This window comes from Vanellus vanellus, assembly GCF_965231255.1.
Source record: "Vanellus vanellus genome assembly, chromosome: 2".
NCBI classification, from domain to species: Eukaryota; Metazoa; Chordata; class Aves; order Charadriiformes; family Charadriidae; genus Vanellus; species Vanellus vanellus.
In genome coordinates this window covers 58,636,215-58,653,457 of record NC_138906.1, presented here as the reverse complement: position 1 = coordinate 58,653,457, position 17,243 = coordinate 58,636,215, and the positions used below count along the sequence as shown (strand labels likewise).

The 17,243-nt window shown below is 42.0% G+C and overlaps 1 protein-coding gene across 1 annotated transcript; it reads right to left on the bottom strand.

Annotated features, from left to right (window-relative positions):
* Window positions 1-5,573: 5,573 nt before the first annotated feature.
* On the bottom strand, window positions 5,574-16,351 carry PPP1R17 (protein phosphatase 1 regulatory subunit 17; the record flags this gene model as incomplete). The annotated part of the gene is made up of 4 exons (XM_082479718.1): window positions 5,574-5,653; window positions 12,641-12,802; window positions 14,277-14,429; window positions 16,270-16,351. The coding sequence occupies 4 exons, from the start codon at window positions 16,349-16,351 to the stop codon at window positions 5,574-5,576; spliced, it is 477 nt and encodes a 158-aa protein (XP_082335844.1).
* Between the last annotated feature and the right edge of the window lie 892 nt (window positions 16,352-17,243).

Genomic DNA, 17,243 nt, shown 5'->3' with positions numbered 1-17,243 from the left:
TATAGCTCCTACAAATTTAATGTAGTTCTGATCAGGTTTATCTTTACTCTCACTTTTCTCCAGCCAAGTCCATGCTGTGCCTAGTTGGTGTCTATTAGAGTTCCTTCTAGAAAATGTCTGTTCATCCAAGTGGTTTAGAGGGTTTTCATTCTTTACTTTTCCCAGAGCTGGGGAAGATGATGAATACTGGCAGATACTCATTGGTATTGGAAAGATATCTCAGGATGTCTCTTCCCTCTTCCAAAGCCTTGACCTAGGCTTTTGACCTAAATGAAATACTGCAAAGTAGGGGTGAGAGGATATTTGTGCAGACTTGTCCTTGTAAATATCGGGTGCTTCACAAAAATAATTCCTAAGCAAAACTAGTTGCGCTGATGGAATCCAGCCTGATGCATGGAGCTGTGTGACGGAGTGGATGGGCTCATCCTCTCAGTCCAACCCTGACATCTAGTGTACACCAAAGGGAAATTTTCCAAGTATGAAGTTCAAAAATGAAATATGTGTTACCTGGGGGAGGTCTAGCTTTGCAATTCACTCGACCTTTTTCTGTGTTGACAATTTGTGAGATAACCACTTGCTGCTAGCATAGAAATAAGTCTGAATAATCTGTCCTTATTGGAAAGTCTTATGAGCTCAGACTTATGATGCCATTTAGACTTCTTATGAGTTACTCATTGCAACTATCAATGCTTGCAAATTGAGCCTTTTTTCTGTTTGTCTCTTTGTGAACTGTGTCTTTGGTCTAATCACTGGATCGCTTTGCTACGGCAAGAAAGTTTGGTGCTCTGTTTTTTGAGAGGGAATTGTTTGTTTATGTTTTCAGAAGAGGATTAAAGTCTGACTTAAAAATCTGAATGTTAAAAATACACAGTGCGTGAGGCATAGAGAGACTCTTGAGTATTCGTTCCTTATATTTTGTGCATTTCCATGTCTACACAAACAGGGATTGGAAAGGAAGATTTGCTCCAATGTTCTCTAGGGCAATTGCAGCAGCCTGAGCAGAGATGGAGGAGGAAGGGGAGGAGGAGTTGTGGCTCAGCGGCTTAAATAGGCCCTTCCAATTCTCTAGGTCATGAGGTAGAGAGCTGGGTTCATAAAGCAAATTTGGTTCTGGACTGGCCCCATTGCCACCTCCTTTCTCCTTCCTGTTGAGGTCTGTTGTTCAGGCATCTGGACAGCACAAGTCCTTCTGGCTGATCCCTCACTGTCCTCTTACATGTACTCCTCCCTTTACCCCAAACTCCTCCTGGTCTCTCACAGACCTGCTAAGCATCACCAAGCAGATCCCTTGGTATGGATCCTGGGCTATAGTTGCAGAATCACTGAGGCTGGATGGCACCTCTAGCGTTGGCCATTCCAAACAGGGTCCGCTGGAGCAGGTTACTGAGGGCTGTGTACAGTTTGGTTTTGAAAATATCCAAGGATGGAGACTCTACAACCTCCCTGGGCTATCTGTGCCAGTGGTCAGTAGTAAAAGCATGTTTTCTTACTTGTAAGCGGCATTTCATGTATTTCAGTTTGTGTCCACTGTCTCTTGTCTTGTCAGTGGGTACCACTGAGAAGAGCCTGGCTCCCTTCCATCAGACATTTATATACATTAATAAGATCGCTTTAAGCTTTCTCTTCTCCAGGCTAAACTGAATATAGAAACACAAACCTGGGATAGGTGCAACTCATAGGTATAATGTAACTCAGACCCTAAGATCACCTGGAGGCCTAAAATCTACTTTAATGGTTGGAAAAGATTTGACAGCTTGGAAAATTCCAAAGCTCATGATAATGTATCTCATGGTTATAAATACACAGCTTGTAATTTACAGGATCGTCACATCTGTACGAATAAGCACAAATGGTCCCTCAAAAGCGGTTCTTTTATTTCTGGAATGGGCTTTCTAATTTTGCTGCTGCTTCTTCATCTGTCCAGTCCATGTCTTTTCAGGCTTCTTCAGGATGTCAGGTATAAAGATGGATTAAGCATCCCTTCACAGCTCCTGGTTCTGACAGGCTGACATGGGTTCCTCCCACAGGCCCAGGAGCCAGGCCCAGGAGCCTACCATGGAGTAGAAACTGGCTTTTAATGTTCACTCTTTCTATTTGTAGAACTACATTTCCAGAATACTGGTATTTCTGTTTACACCACCTCACTCTTAAGAGGCTCATGGCTTTTTGGAGGCTGTAAGGAACAGAATAATATGTGTTTATGAATGTATCTAAATACAAGTGAGAAGCCAAAATTTCTAGTGTGCTTCACTGACATGTACTTTTGACTTTTTGCTTGTAGATACAATTGCTGGGCAGTCTCTCTGCATACAAGAATACTGTATGGTCATGCATACAAAATATAATCTCAAGAGATAAGAATAGCATAGGACGATATCTATTATGATATCTGAGCACATCTATTAATTTAAGTGCCCAAAGCATTATATAATTATCAATTTATTAACCAGTAAGACAAAATTTCAACCAGACAAAATTTCAGTGTAAGTATTGCTAAACTCAATGCAAGCAAATATTACTTTATCTGTCAATATAGTGTGAGTTAGTTACAGCATCATCAGCGTTGCTTTGGATTTGTTTCTGCTGCTGTTTAGCTGGGCGAATTACTTAACCTGTGGACCTCATGTTTAACACTACAAAAATGCTCATTATATCCCCTTCAGATGGGTGATGGGCTTTCTGGAATCCTTAGTTGAAAGTTGCTAAGTCGCAGGGCTGTTAAATCCCTTTGTCCCAGTTCTGTTGTAAATGGAGACCCGTCCCTTCATTTCTAGGTAGAGGTTAATAGAGAATTCATTCCAAAAATATTAGCCATTAACAACCTCCTGACTGCCTTTGGTCTTTTATTCACTGACTGAAGCACTTCACTCCCCCCGAGACCATGGACTCGTTGTCCTGCCCGGTGAAGACTTCTGGGGTGAGATGCAGCTTCTGGGGTGAGATGCAGTTCCAGCTAAATATCTGAATGCAAGCCAGCTCCTAAGGCCCTAAAGCAGTCACTGGCTGTGTGCTGACAATGAAAGCAACTTCACTCCTAACTGGAGCATCCCAGTCCTAACAGTGCTAGGGAAAGGCTTAGCGTGTTTCGATGCTTTCCCTTTCCTTCCGTTTCCTCTGTAGTGGCCATGGGCCACCTTCGGGGACACTGGGTATAAAAGCATTTCTGCCCCAGAACACACCAACTCCAGCCATTTGCCTATGAGAGCAATTTGTACAGTTTTAGCACTGTCTGGTCTTAAAGGGAGAGTTCAGAGTCTGAACGATAATAAATAAACCAAATAAACCACATTCACGCTGTTGTACAGTCCCCACACGATTGTGCAACACCTAAAGGCTTTGTTTTGGGGGAAGGGGTAGTGTTTATCTGATTTGAAAAAAATTGTATCATATTCCAAAATAAAGTAACATTTAACACTTTCACTGATTGCAATGAGGCAGGTGAAAGCTTTGAGAAATGATTCATTGCACTGCTTCCCAGGAACATTGCAAAAACTCCTATTTACTTAATTGATCAAGTGAAAAATTACTTTTTAGTCGCTCATGTTGCTCCTGGGTGGAAAATCAGTAAATGCTGAATTACCAAGCTATGAATATGCAATTTTAAATTAACTGCAGCAAATAATGTATGTTGCGGCATTTTTATGGCTGGGCTTCAAGTTGATCTACACAGGGATGGTAAATTAGGCTGCTGTGCTGTCAGGGATGTCACCGGGACTGTAACTCCTCTTTTTTTTTTTATTATTAAGCTTGCCCAGCATTCCCCAGGCTTGGAAACAAGTAAGTCCTCTTGAGAGCAGTGAAGTCAGTCACATCCTATTTGTGCTCCTGCCTTGTGTTGTTATGGACCTTCATGTCTAAACATGTACATTTTCATAGCTAATCCATTGCTGATGGTCATTTGAATTTTTTCAGGACTGCATACTTTCTTGCTGTATTGTGCACTGAGAATATTCACCAGCTTCACTGGTAAAGCTGGACTCAAATCTTACTTATTTCTTGTCACATACTTGCTGTGACATACTTTACTGTGTACCTTACATGAATGTTGTTAGATGAACTATTGATTGATTATATTTTAAATATTATCTCGTCTCACTGATAGATTAACAGGGTAAAAAGATGTACACCTCCTAGGTATCGGGCATCCCATTAATAATATAGCTGTCCTCTTGTACACTTTAATACATGATTATTTATTATAAGCTTGTTGATTACATCTTGAAGCTGAATATCTGCAAATCAACTGCATTCTCATGAAAGATGCTGGGTCAGTCACTGTGGCAGATGAAGTCCAAACTAGTGTGCTCCTCAGCTGTCTGCCTAAGGGTGTTAAAAATATAACTAAATTCAGTCCGCCAGGCTAGATAATCTTTAACCTCTCTGCTGAGGTCCCTAAGGGTCCAGCTGGCAGCGCTGCTCTGTCTAGTGCACAGAGCTATTAAGGTAAGCACAAAACTACCCAGTTCTACTTATTTTGTATAATATTCTACAAGTACCCATCTCGGTTTGCACAAATGCTGAAGTCTGTAGCTGGCTGTGAAAACAATTCTTGATTGAATCAATGAAGTAAACTATTAAAAAAAAAAGCATGGTGCTATTCCACTCTGCAGTATGCGTGTGCCATTGAGTAATGCTATTCCTTTTATGCAGTTTTTGCTCTCCTGCTGTGATTTTTAATCTTTACAGCCCCTCCTAGGGGGCTAGGACGCAGTTTAAAAAGCAGATGTCAAAAGAAAAAATGTGGAGGAAAAGGATCAACTATCCAAATAGTTTAGCTTTCACCGATCCAGGAATAAAACCTTTGAAAGAAAAAAATAATGTGTAGTCTACCATGGTGTAACAGGCAGGCACTGGCACTTCCCATAAGTTTCTCTTCTGAGCTGTGCCTTCAGTCCTCTTTGATGTGTCAGTGTTGACAGCCCTTAGCTGTAAGGTTTTGTACTGCAGTTAATCTACCTTTTTCGCCTCACAAATACAAGTCACGAGCAGATAAAGCAGAAGAAGTGTTTGCTTTGCATTTCAGGGACTCTAGAGTTGATTCTTGCCCTCCCACTCTCTCCATGTATCCCATCAGCTCTGCACGTGGGAATTTCCACTGAGGTCAGTGTTATTCCAGCAAAGGAAAGCTGGATGAATGAGGTGAATTGTCAGGAGAAAAATGCAATTTGAATCATTAATCGATGTTTTACCCTCTGCTACCAAGCACGCTGGTATCTAGTGCCAGGTACCGTGGATTGATGGTCTCCTTTGTGTTAACCCTTATCACCATGCTGCACAAAGCTAGATCTGAGCTGAGGTGGATTCCTCATCGACAAAGATCCTGGGAAGCTGCTTTCAGTAAACCAAGAGAATCCTTCCAACTCCACGTGTAAGTGAAATTTCTGTCATCATCTCCTACGATGCTTGCTGGGATTTCATGAGGTGCAGCTAAGCACTTGAAGAGAATTTGAATTCAAGTGGATGCTTGCGAAAATGATTATTTATAAAAATGAAAGGACTGTTTTTTCTATGTGGTGCCACTTTGAATGACCCAGAATTATTTACACTGCATTACTGGAAATATCACTGTAATCTTAACTGGGGATTGTGTCTCCATCCTTTTCTTCATCTTCCATAATCACTGTTTGCTTTTCTTCTGTAAGCAGCTTAGTGCCTTAAAAACAGAAGGACAAAAAAAAAAAAAAAAAAAAAAAAAAAGAAAAAGAGAGAGAAAGAGAGAAAAGGAGTTGATTTAAAATATTACTTCTTTAGAAAATATAAGGATAAGAAGAATCTTTCAGTCCTCTCTAATTTCTTGATCCTAATGTAGTTTTCTAACATCATGGGAGTTACTCCTCATTTATTTTTGGCACATCAGTCTCCTGATATTTAGTGAGCTAGCATTGGATCACTGCATTTTTAGCTAAATTTATCAGGCACTTGTAAAACCAGTGTATTTCTGCTACCTGTTAAAAGAGACACTGAAGTTTCATCTGGGAACCTCTTTGTTAGAAGGGCTTGGGAAGCTAAAAAAAGGAAAGGTCTTGCATGATGAAATAAATACTGTGATTAATCTTTGTGACTCATTCAGTTTATGTGAAAGTGTGTATGCATGCTTGTTTTCTATATGTATAGAGCAATATTACTTCAAATTTGCAAATGCACATGCCAAAAGAGAGAAATATTAGAATACCCACACGCCAAGTGGCATTCCCACTGAAGTTACGTAGTATCAATACATTGCAAAAGCAACTGGATTAAGATCAATGTTAAAATACTCAGGTATGTTACTGAAGGCTTTGAACCAGTATATGAGTTACTGAAGTTTGGGATCTTAACAAGTGTTGAAGTCTAGCCACCCTAGAAGAAAAATAGAGCTTCATCCCTATCACAAAAGCACCAAAGAACAATATGGCATGATATTGAAAGAAATTTGATTTCACAGTTCAAGCACAGCGTGGGGATTCCAGGGACGTTTTCATCAGCTGTAGGTATGTTATGTGAAGTATCTTTCCATGTGCAAGTGTTGCATTCTTCCAAAGTCCTTCTGTATTACATACATAGGTTGTGGATCACACCTTCCACAAATATCTGCCTCTCCCCCCTTCTCTCTTTTTCTCTCATACTTGAAACAGTAAGTCCATCCCTTACAGACCTTGAGTCTTTAATGTGATACCAAGACAACACAATTACTGTAACTGTGCTCTTCATTAGAAATTAAAATAATTGAGTGAAAAGAAAACAACGTGCTAGCTAGGTAGAAAATGTTCTTGATCCCTATTTTAATAGATTGTGTTGGTTTTGCCTGTTCCCAGTAAAAAGCAAGTGACCTGTAAGATGTATTTTATGCCCACATTCCTTGGTGTGGAGGTTAACATAGTCTAAAAACAGGATGAGGGTTACCATTGTGTGGAGATCAATGAAATCTCTCCCTAATTTGGTCTCCTGCTGTTTGCTCTCAGTCTGTGCTAACCAGCTGAGCTGTTCAGTCAAACCAACCTGTTTTGCTTCTTTCGGCATCGAAAGCTCTCTCACAGAGAAGGCTTTCAGTCTTGACGAGCTCTGAAAATAGAGCAATACCACACAGGAAGATTTTCTCCAACTTTGGAGTCTTTTCAAGAGGTGATGAATTAATGAAAATATTAACCTATACTGCCCTTCATTTAGGTTAGCTCCTGCTTCATTTATATGCAGGTCTTGCGAACAAGCTGGTTTCAGCAGGACCATGAGATAAACTGAAAGACATGAATGAATATTATTTTGAAACGCAAAGGACTTCATTTGTTCAAGTAGCGATTGAGTAACCACCATTGTTAACTGCAAAGAATTATGCCATTTTGTGGAGATGGATGTAAATGTTCCCCATTCAGACTTCTATTCGTGTAAACAGCTTAGGCAAGTACAGACTTTTTTTTTTCCTGTTGTCTTTGGGATTTGGGGGGGGGGCGGTTTAGGGGAAGGTGTTTTTTTATTTAAATTGTTATTTTTTCTTCATGGAGCACTTGAGGAACAAGGAAAACATAGCTAAAAAATGCTTAAAGTGTGAAGCCACAATGGATCATTTGATGAGAGCTAACCTCTGTTTTGGGTAAACTCAGGAATAAGAAATCAGGAATGTAAGCAAAATAAAGCTGCACTGTGCTTTATAATCGTGTGTCTTATTTGAATTATGAAGTGATGAAGGAAAAGTATGTTTATGTGATTCTGATGGCTTGATTATAGCATATAAACTAGCCTTTTTAGAGCAGATGCTAGAGACAGCTGAAAGGTAGCAGCCAAGCCGAGGTCCCCAGCTCTTAGCTGGACCCACATCAGTAGCACGCCAGACGCCTACCACAACCCATAGCAAGATGATGCATCACTTTGGTGACTGATGAACTCCAAAGGTTTCCAGCAGAGTTCAGGATTCAAAGCTCAGAGGAGGACGTAGCCTAGAGCTGCAGGTTATTAGCTTGCCAGACTGTGGACCACCAGCAACTTCAAGGACAACTATGTGCCTTTAAAACAGCCTTTTAATGCAAAACAGCAGAGAGAGAATACAAATGGGATATCTTAGCTAGAATTATTTCTATAACACAGGGAAAGCATTTTTTTTTCTTTGATATAATGCCACTGATCACTTGTGGGGAAAGTGTGTTTTACTGAATGCTGTTTGGAAATTCTGGGTTTAAAAGAATGAGCAGGCCTAGGAATTGAGGAACATTTTTGTAAGTCAACCTTTCTCTGTTTACTGTTTAAGTAAATCACTTAGCCTCCCTGCCTCTGTTTTCCCAGCTGTGTGCATCATGAAATGCAGCTCACCCTGCAGATCTGTTTTAAGGATTGGGAGGTTGTTCTGTTAATATCTGCCAAGAGATCTGAGTAAAGAAAACAACGGAGAAATACGATGTAGCCATATTTTCCCAACAGAAATTGCTACTACTTGCAATATTCAGCTAGAGACTAGAACCTCAAAGGCTCACAGAGATATGAGAGCTTCTGTTAGGAAGCTCAAACATAGGCAGAAGCAGAAGTTGGCTTAAATCAACCATTTGCCAGGTGCCACCTAGATCTAAGCCACTCCTCCTGATTTGTAAATCAGAAAACCACGAAGATAGCACCAGTTTCCCTTGACTGCCTATGGACAACCCCTGCAGCTGGGTTGGAAGAATATTGGACTGCTCCAGTCACATTCCTTGCACTGGAGAAGGGCAAGAGGTGACATTAAACTGCTGTACTTCTCCTGTGTTGCTCAGATTTTTCACTGGGGGTGTTGATATTATCCTAAAGGAGCTACCTTAACTAGTTTTCTAAGGCATGAGGGAGAATGAGGGTTTGAAATTGTGTTTTTTCTAGTTATCTCTGATCTGATTAAGAAACCCTAAGCAGCCACATTTCAGGAACCACGTTCCCATGTTTACACATGTATCACATGTATTTACATTCTTGCTCAAACCCACAGGACCGAAGAGCTCTCAGAAATACTTCAGTTAATTGAATATATTGCTAAGTGGGGATGGCAATAGACTGTCCCAGAGCTGAGTACAAGCTTTGTATCAGGTTCAAATCATTTACTGTCATGTGAGAGGAAAAAAAAAAACACATTAGAATTGTGATTATATTTTGTTTTCTGGTCTAATCCCTTCAGAAATCCAAGGTGTTGGCTAATTGAAGGAGAGCTGGCCGCTGGAGGGGAACTCTGCTCATGGCTCATATGGACGCACACGGCACAATGTTATTTGCGCCACGTTGAATACATTTAGAAGTCAGACCCTTGTAGGGGTGGGTTTTGTGATGCTGAGGCTTAGACATTTAAGCTGGCTAAGGACTGATTTCCTTAGTCTCCTTCTGCAGACAAGTAGCCATGCGTTCCTGCAGGCAGTAACGTTCAGTTCTTAATTTAGCAGTGCCCTTGGGTGTTTGCAAGGCGTAAACCCGATTCTGCTTCTCACTTGGATCACGTGGCATGCAGTCAATCCATAATTTTCATCCCTTTGTATGGTCTGTTTGATTTGCTTTTATTTGCAATACAAAATCTCCCTGGTCACCCAAGAAGGAGAAGGACCGTCCTAAAGTGCTCATAACCAGCTGGTCAAAATGGAGAGAGATAACACAGCTGCCATGTTTATCTACATTTACAACAAAGCTATTTGTGTGGACAGCTGCTTAAAAAGATAATCTAGTAATTAAGCTCTGTTACTACAAACAATTAACCGGAGCTTTTTGAATTGGCATCTGGAAGTGGCATTTGGGAGGGATCTGAAGGGGAAATGTTAGAAACAGGGACAATCCTCATTAGCAGATCACAAGGGACAGATGCGGCACTGAGTGTGCTGCTTACTGCAGCAATGCCAAAAACAGGGAGACAGGGACAGAAAGGCCTGTCTATATTTATTTAGCGCACGTAGACCTGCCAGGGCTTCTCAGGTCTCCGAGTCTATAATTCAGGTTCTATTTTGCACAGCAGTTCCGCAAGAGCTCCGTTTGTTTGTGCTCTGTCTGCTACCCGATGGGATAACCCTGAAAGTAAATAAGTAGTAAATATTGGACCGGCGCTCAGCCACAATGAGTCACTTTTTCATAGCAAGTCACGGAGCCACCGCTGGTGAATTTCAACCAGCAGAACACTGTTTGTTGGTATGTATCTTCAAAAGAAAATATGCATCCTTAGAGTAGAGAGGGAATGAAATTCAGGCATTCAAACACATAGGCTGCTTTGCCCCTGATGCAGGCAGAAATCTGCCACAGTTGGTCAACTGCTGGAAGATGGACCCAGAATACAGGATCTGGCAAAGCTGTCTGCAGGGAGAGGCAGCGTCTAGCCAGCTGCTCTGAATCCATGCTGTGTGCGGGAAGGTGGCTTCACCAGTCGGCAAGAAAGTGTCATTGAAGGTAGAATTGCAAACAGCTGAAAAATGCATTAGTTTCTATCATGCCCCAACAGCAAACACACACAATTTGAATTTTATCACCCATTTGAAGGTCACTGCACTTTTCTTTTCTTTTTTTGTGCTCTTCCCTTTTGAGGTTTTTGATTACCCAGTCTTTTGGGGTATATAAAGTGTTTCTGTTACCATATGACTTGCATTAGCTTATTTTCTCTTTGAAAATTATTAAAAGTTGAAGAGGAAGTCTTCGTGGGAGGCAGGAGGGGAAGACCCTTACAATGATTCTTATTTCTCTCTTAAGTCCCTCCTTGAGCTAGTTAAAGCTGGAGTCAAAACAAGAAGTTGTAAGTGACAAGATGCTAAGCCAACCAGAGTGTTTCTGAGACAGGTCAAGGAAATCATTCCCCCTTGCTACATCCTCTTAGCTAGCAATTACATTTAAACCAAACAAGAGTCAAGCCCCTCGGCTTCACTGTCCCACGTTTCATCTTTCACTTCTATTAAATGTGTTTCGCTTTCAGATTCTCCTTCTCTGCGTGTACCCTCAAGTGCAAAGGGCACACAGCATCTTCAAAGGTGCTACACGTGGCCAAAGGCAACTTTTCTTGGGAGTGTTTTTGAACTAACCAAAATAATTTCTCATCTCTCCTCCAAGGCTCATGGGAAGCGTAGGCTTCAAGTATGATACACAGGACTACTATTTATTACCAATGGTTTGATAAATTTTGCCTCTGCTTCTGTATCTGAATCAACCCCTAAAAGACTATGATTTTTTTTCCCACCTAATTTATTTGTCTTGTGAAATTTTGGCTAATTTGCTGGGTAATTTCCTCCAGCAATTATACAAGCAGTTCATTATCAGTGCTCTACATTAAATACTTCAAAGTGGAGCATTTGCAGTTGGGCTCAGAAGTTGTATGATAGATTACATTTCCCACCAGCAAATGACTGGACCAGGTTTCCTGTGACTCACAGCGGCTCTGATGCCACAATCCATTGGGATGCTTGAGTTCAATGAGCAAATAAAAAATGTATTTTCCATAGGCAGATCAATACGCAAGGCACTACTATTCACCATGCTTGCTGCCATGATCGTGCAAACTTAGTTGTACTCCTCTCTGCTTTTGGGAGCCTTGTACTGATTAAGTGAAAAAAATTCTTACATGTTTAAGTCAGTTATGAAGGCTCAGATTCACAAAGAAAGGCAATGTCTACAAATACAGGTGCCTATTTGGATTGATGAAGCCATCTGGACACCTTATAATTATTAGGTGTACAGGAAATTCGATTCAAAGTGTACTGAAGCTCAGGTGTTTGACACACTGAGCTGTTAGTCACTCAGGGCCAAAGTATCTGTCTCAGGACATCTTCATTCAGTGTGCCTCACTGCCCAGTAGTGCCAGCCCACAGCAGAACTGGTTCATAAAAGAGGTTCCTAAGGGAAGAATGTTTTTCAGTTTTGGCACTAGTTTTGGATCTGGTGTTTGTTTGGGGTTTTTTTGTTCATTCATTCGTGCATTAGTTCATTCATTTTTTGCTGCATCCCTGGAAAGGGCTACTGCATAGCACTAGTTCCCGCATCCCTAGCTAGCACTAGTAATTAACGTTTACACAGTGCTTTACATCTTCAAAGACCTTCAGAAATATTGATTAATTGAGGCTCTTCTGTGATAGAGGAATGTGGGACATGCAACAAATAAAAGGTCTTAGAAACAAAATGTGGCTGGCTGACTTCATATGGTCACTGAGCGAACTAGCTGCTGCATCGCGTATTATGCGAGAAGCACAGAACTGTCTTTAAGGTGCTGTTAATAAGTTCATCACAGCTTGGTTTCCTCAGTGCATGTTAGGGACTGTGGAGTTAAGAGGAGGTTAATCAGGATGGCTTTGCTCCAGCTTGTTTGAGGCAGCACGAGCTGTGTTAGTGCCTAAAAACGTGCACGAGTGTGTTAGTGCCTAAAAATGTGCATGTGGTCAAATTGAAAAGCAGGGCAGTAGTTGGAATTCGCAGAAGTAGGATCATGTTTGCAAGAGATAATCAAGTGACTTAATGTCTCTTTTTAATCCCCTTCCCTTCTATCCCAAAACCATGAGTAGGGAATACAGAAAAGACTTTCCATGAGCCACCACTGCTATCCTATACTTTGACAAAATAGGTCCAGTTTAGCAGGAACTAAGTACACTGGGCAGAACAACCTCCTTGCAGCCCTTCCAGCCTCCTCCCAAGCATACCTCTGATGGTCACCACATTTTGCTTCCTCTTTGGAACACCTTTGTCTAAGTAAGTTTCTTACCTATTATCAAGGGTGGGATGTGTATTGCAGGCGTATCTTTTCTCCTGGGCTTTTTCTGCTCCAGGTCAGTGATCTGAGAGCCTGGACTCACTCTCTCTCTCTGTGGCTTCTCTGTGATGCCATATCTTTTCAGCAGATTATCAGAAAAGTCTGAAAGTATGCCTGCAGGCAAGAAAAAAAAAATATAAAATGGCACTTCAGACTTGTTCTCATTGAAGAAATTTGCACCTGTGTAACTTTCCCAGTGATTACTCTGAAGTAAGGCTGCACGAGTGGGTGAGCTGTTCTGCATGATGTACCTACTCTTCAGGTTTTGCAATTGTGTACATTTCCTCCAAGTCAAGTATATCCCATAGGCTATAGACAGTGATGTTATCAGGCCACCTGGCTTCTGGTTGTACTTAATAGACTGCAGCCCATCAGAAATCATGGGGTAAATGTGAGTGCAATCTCCTATTCCAGAAGCTTAGAAGTCTTATCAAAGTAGTTTAATCATACAGATCTTCAAGCTTCTGCTTGGGGGCAATGTGACCACCCAGAAATGACCTATTTTTAATAATGAAGTTCTTCTTTCTTTATGATATGGCTACTGTGGGCACTGAACGCATCTCTTCAGCCTCTGAGCCACTCTTCCCTAAAATACAATTGCTGGGGGGCAGATACATGTGAGAGCTGAACAGAGTCAAACGTGTAGAGTTCAACATTTGGATAACAAGTACTGGAAAATCCCAACTGCTTGTTTTTGACTTAGTGAATTGTTGTGGGTACACAAGGGACCGTGCAAGTAGTTACTGGCTAACTCCTCTGTGTATGTGCGGCATGGGAAGAAGGACCCAATGCGGTGGATACAAGAGCACAGCTCTCTCCCCGGAGAGTACAACAGGGAGCACTTGTTAGCAGAGAGAAGTGACAAACATTTATTCCCGCTGCTGGTCTTGGAAGATCGTCAGGTTTCAGTGGCAGTCTCCTGCTCATTCTTCCCTTTCCCAGGTTGGTGGCATTTGGCTCTTGAACTTCAGATATCTGTAGGTGCGCAGCATCAGGGAGCATTCTACAAGGAGCCCCTTTGTTGCTGTGGTGGTTTCTGGCTTCCCAAAACACCCGCCCTTTGCCAGGGTCCCCATAAATACAAGAGCCCTGCAATTTCCAGGAGGAGCAACCCGCAGATGGCTTGTGTGCCTCTCTGGTCTCCTCCCAGCCTTATCCCCGTTCAGCCTCCCCCTGAGCGCCAGGTATGAGTTTCACAAGACAGTGCAGGGGCTGAACTGGATCCTTTTTGATTTTGAACCAGATCAAATTGGGATGTCTAGCATGGCTCAGCAGCTAGAGATAAATACACATTATTTATCATGTAAGGCAGTAAGACTATGAATCCCAAAGAAGCATTTTTTCAGGAGCACGCACCCACCCATCTTGATATTCCCAGACCCTGTGAAAAAAACCCCTTTGTCTAACAGGGAATGCCTTTGAGAAAGTCAGCCTCTCTTTGCCTGCCTTCCCAGGTAAACATGGTGTGGAGCTGCTTTCTCACCCACAACCAAGGGGATATAAGTGAATGAGGGATCTCTGGACCTTCCCCCAGATTCAGTCCACTCAGCTGAATTGGGATTTTGAAGTCAAGAGATGTATTGCTCACCTGTCAGGGGTGGTGGGGTGTGTAAAGCTGGTGTATCTTTTCTCCTTGGCTTTTTTTGCTCCTGTTCCGTGTTTTGAGAAGCCTGGATGGTTTTACCTTTTCTTGGTTTCTTTTTGAGGTCACAGCTCTTAATCAGCTGCTCTGAAAGATCCTCTGTGGGGAGGGGAACAAACAAAAAAGAACAGAAATTGAAACCGAGAGGAAATAATAAACCAGATGGCAAAAAGAAAAGCTTTAATAATACTGCCTTCATCCAAGTAGATTAAAATGCCTGTGGAGAAACATCTCTTAAATAGTCAGTACAAGAGGCCTCTGTGCAATACTGTGTGGGAGTCAAGTGACTTAGGTGGTCCTCCTGCGTTGTAGGTGGTAGACCTAAAACAGAGGGAGAGAGCTGTGGGCAGCTGTGCGTTACATGGCAGAGGGAAGGGTGCACCATGGACTGCAGAGGTCCCATGGCCATCCCTGTTTCGTCCAGCGCTAACTGTGCGGGCTGTCTGCAAGAGTTACAAGGGCGCTTTTGTGAAGGAAAGATTTATGTGTGTGGTGTTAACCTGAGGTATTGGTAAACCGAGTCGGTATATTGTTCCTTTCAAGAGCTGGCTTTATTTCCAGAGCCGCTGAGCAGTTGGTGTTCACTCTTGATTTACGTAACATTACCCTGAATTTTTGGTTTTCCCTTAAAATAAACCTGGGCTCATATGACTCAGATGGTCAGCACGGTTTTTCTGCAAGTATCTGCATTTCTGCGTGCTTATGCAAGCTGAAAATATTGAATCTAACTTGTCATTAGTATCCTCACGCAAACCAATGCTTTGATTTCTTAAAAATTGCTTGTTTGGCTTCAGGAGGGTCCATTACCCCCACCCAACCCTTGACTGCAGAACTGAGTTCAACAGGATTTCGTTCCAGGCTTTCTCACATTATTGGAGGCGGCTGTATGTCTGTCAGCCTGCGGGTAGACATGGGAGGGACAACCTCAGGGTGAAGTCCCTGGAAGATGTGGGATCTTTTTCCAGCCCTCACAGGCTTTCTGCATGGTCCTAATGAGCTCATTTAACCTCCCGCTGCCTCAGTTTCCTGACTGTAGAATGGGACAAGTTCTGTACTTATTTAAATAAGTAATTTTATGGAACAATTATGTTTGTTATGCCAGCAGTTGTAAAAGTGGTGCCTGTGGCTAGAAATGCTGTGTGGTAGAGGCAGAACTAGGATAACTTCCTCGCAGGCCAGATAAACAAAGTTTATAAAATTATGCTTGCCTGCAGTGAGACACATTTTTTGACAAGCAAGTGAAATTGCATTTGTGTTTCGTTATTGTCATCACAAGGGTAACAACGAGCAAATAGATTTTTGTTTCTGGGCTGCTAAATCTTCATGACAATTTTACAAGGCGGGAGTGAAGTAATAGCATTTGAAGCAGAGGCAAAGACCATGAATATGCAAAAAGCACATCTATCAAGTATGAAGTCTGGTATTTAGGAGTGTGGTGGAGCAAAGATGCCTCTGGTACTCTCAGTGCAAAAGTTATGTATGAAATAGGTTCAAGAGAGGAAACAGATTGACGATGAAGGAGAAAAAGTATTTAGAAAGCTGCCCCAGCAGAGGCGAAGGGCGTGTTTGAAATCTTTTATGGAAATTGCATATGGAAAAAGTGTACAAGGAAGGCTCAGCTACATCCTAACTTTCCATTTATTGTGGTATAAATGAAGAAACTGCTCTACTTTTTCTACCAGGGGAAAGAATGATGATTTTTTCCTTTCTCCTCTTTAATTAACTTCACTCTAGATCTTTGGCTGATATTTATATGCAGGAAAAATGCTTTTTGCCTTTCCATCTGGCATCAGAAGTGTCAGCAGAAGGTGTAATCTATCAGGTTTCATGAGGGCTCAGTTGTGTTGCTGGAGGGGAAAAACAGGCACTGGACAGGACCTAATGATGTGAAGACAACACCTCTCTAATTACTGCAATGACATCATCTAATAACACTTACCTAAATGGTTACAGTGTGAATCTCGCTTGTCCAGTCTGTCTTCTGGGATATCAAGTGGCTGAACACATTCTGTTGACATCATTGAAATGGGCTTTCTCCCCCTTCGAAGCTACTACACCAAAAAAAAAAAAAAAAAAAGGCAGCAGCATGACATAAAACAGACATATCGGGTTATGTATCCACTTGCTAGCCAGATCATCAGAAGTTCTTGTCTTCCAGCTGCTCTCTGTCATGCAGTCTGCTGGCCTGATTTTGCTCAGACATGCCAAGAGATACATTTAATCACTGTCTTGGTTACACACGCGATATCCCGTTTTTCCACCTACCTTGCTGTAAGCTACCCACACCAGCATGGGAAATATGTTGGCCCTACAGAAGAATACTGACTTTGATCATACAGCAAGTGATATCACACACACAAAGTAAATGCTAGGAAATAGTATGTTTTATTCTGGTTTTCTTCTCCATTTTTTTTAATCATCAACTGTAAACTAAAGATCATAAGTGGTGTTTATCATACAATCTATCTTTAATTACGAATTCTGTCGGGTTAAGTCTTACAAGTCCACCTCCTCTAAGAGAGCTTGGACACCCCTAAAGACCGAGGGGTCTGAAAGACAGCCAGTGCCCGCAGGTCCCAAAGCCAGCGTGAAGTAGACTTACTCCTCACCTTGGTAAGAGCATGGGAACCCATTTTACAAAGCTTTTTAAGAGCCCCTGCTCTGTAGAGCTCACGGGATTGCTGTTTTGGCTGGTTTATCCCCCCTTATTCACAACTGCAGGGGGTCCGGGCACCCAGCCTCCTACCTGAGCTCCCCCAGCATGCCTCAAGCTGAGATTTGATCCCGGACTCGCTCACCCTGGGACCACACCAGATGCCGTCACAGAAAGAAGGAAATTAGACCATTTTTTTACTGCTGATCATTTCTATGGTTGCTCAGCAGAAACCCATCAGAATGACAAAGCACTACTAA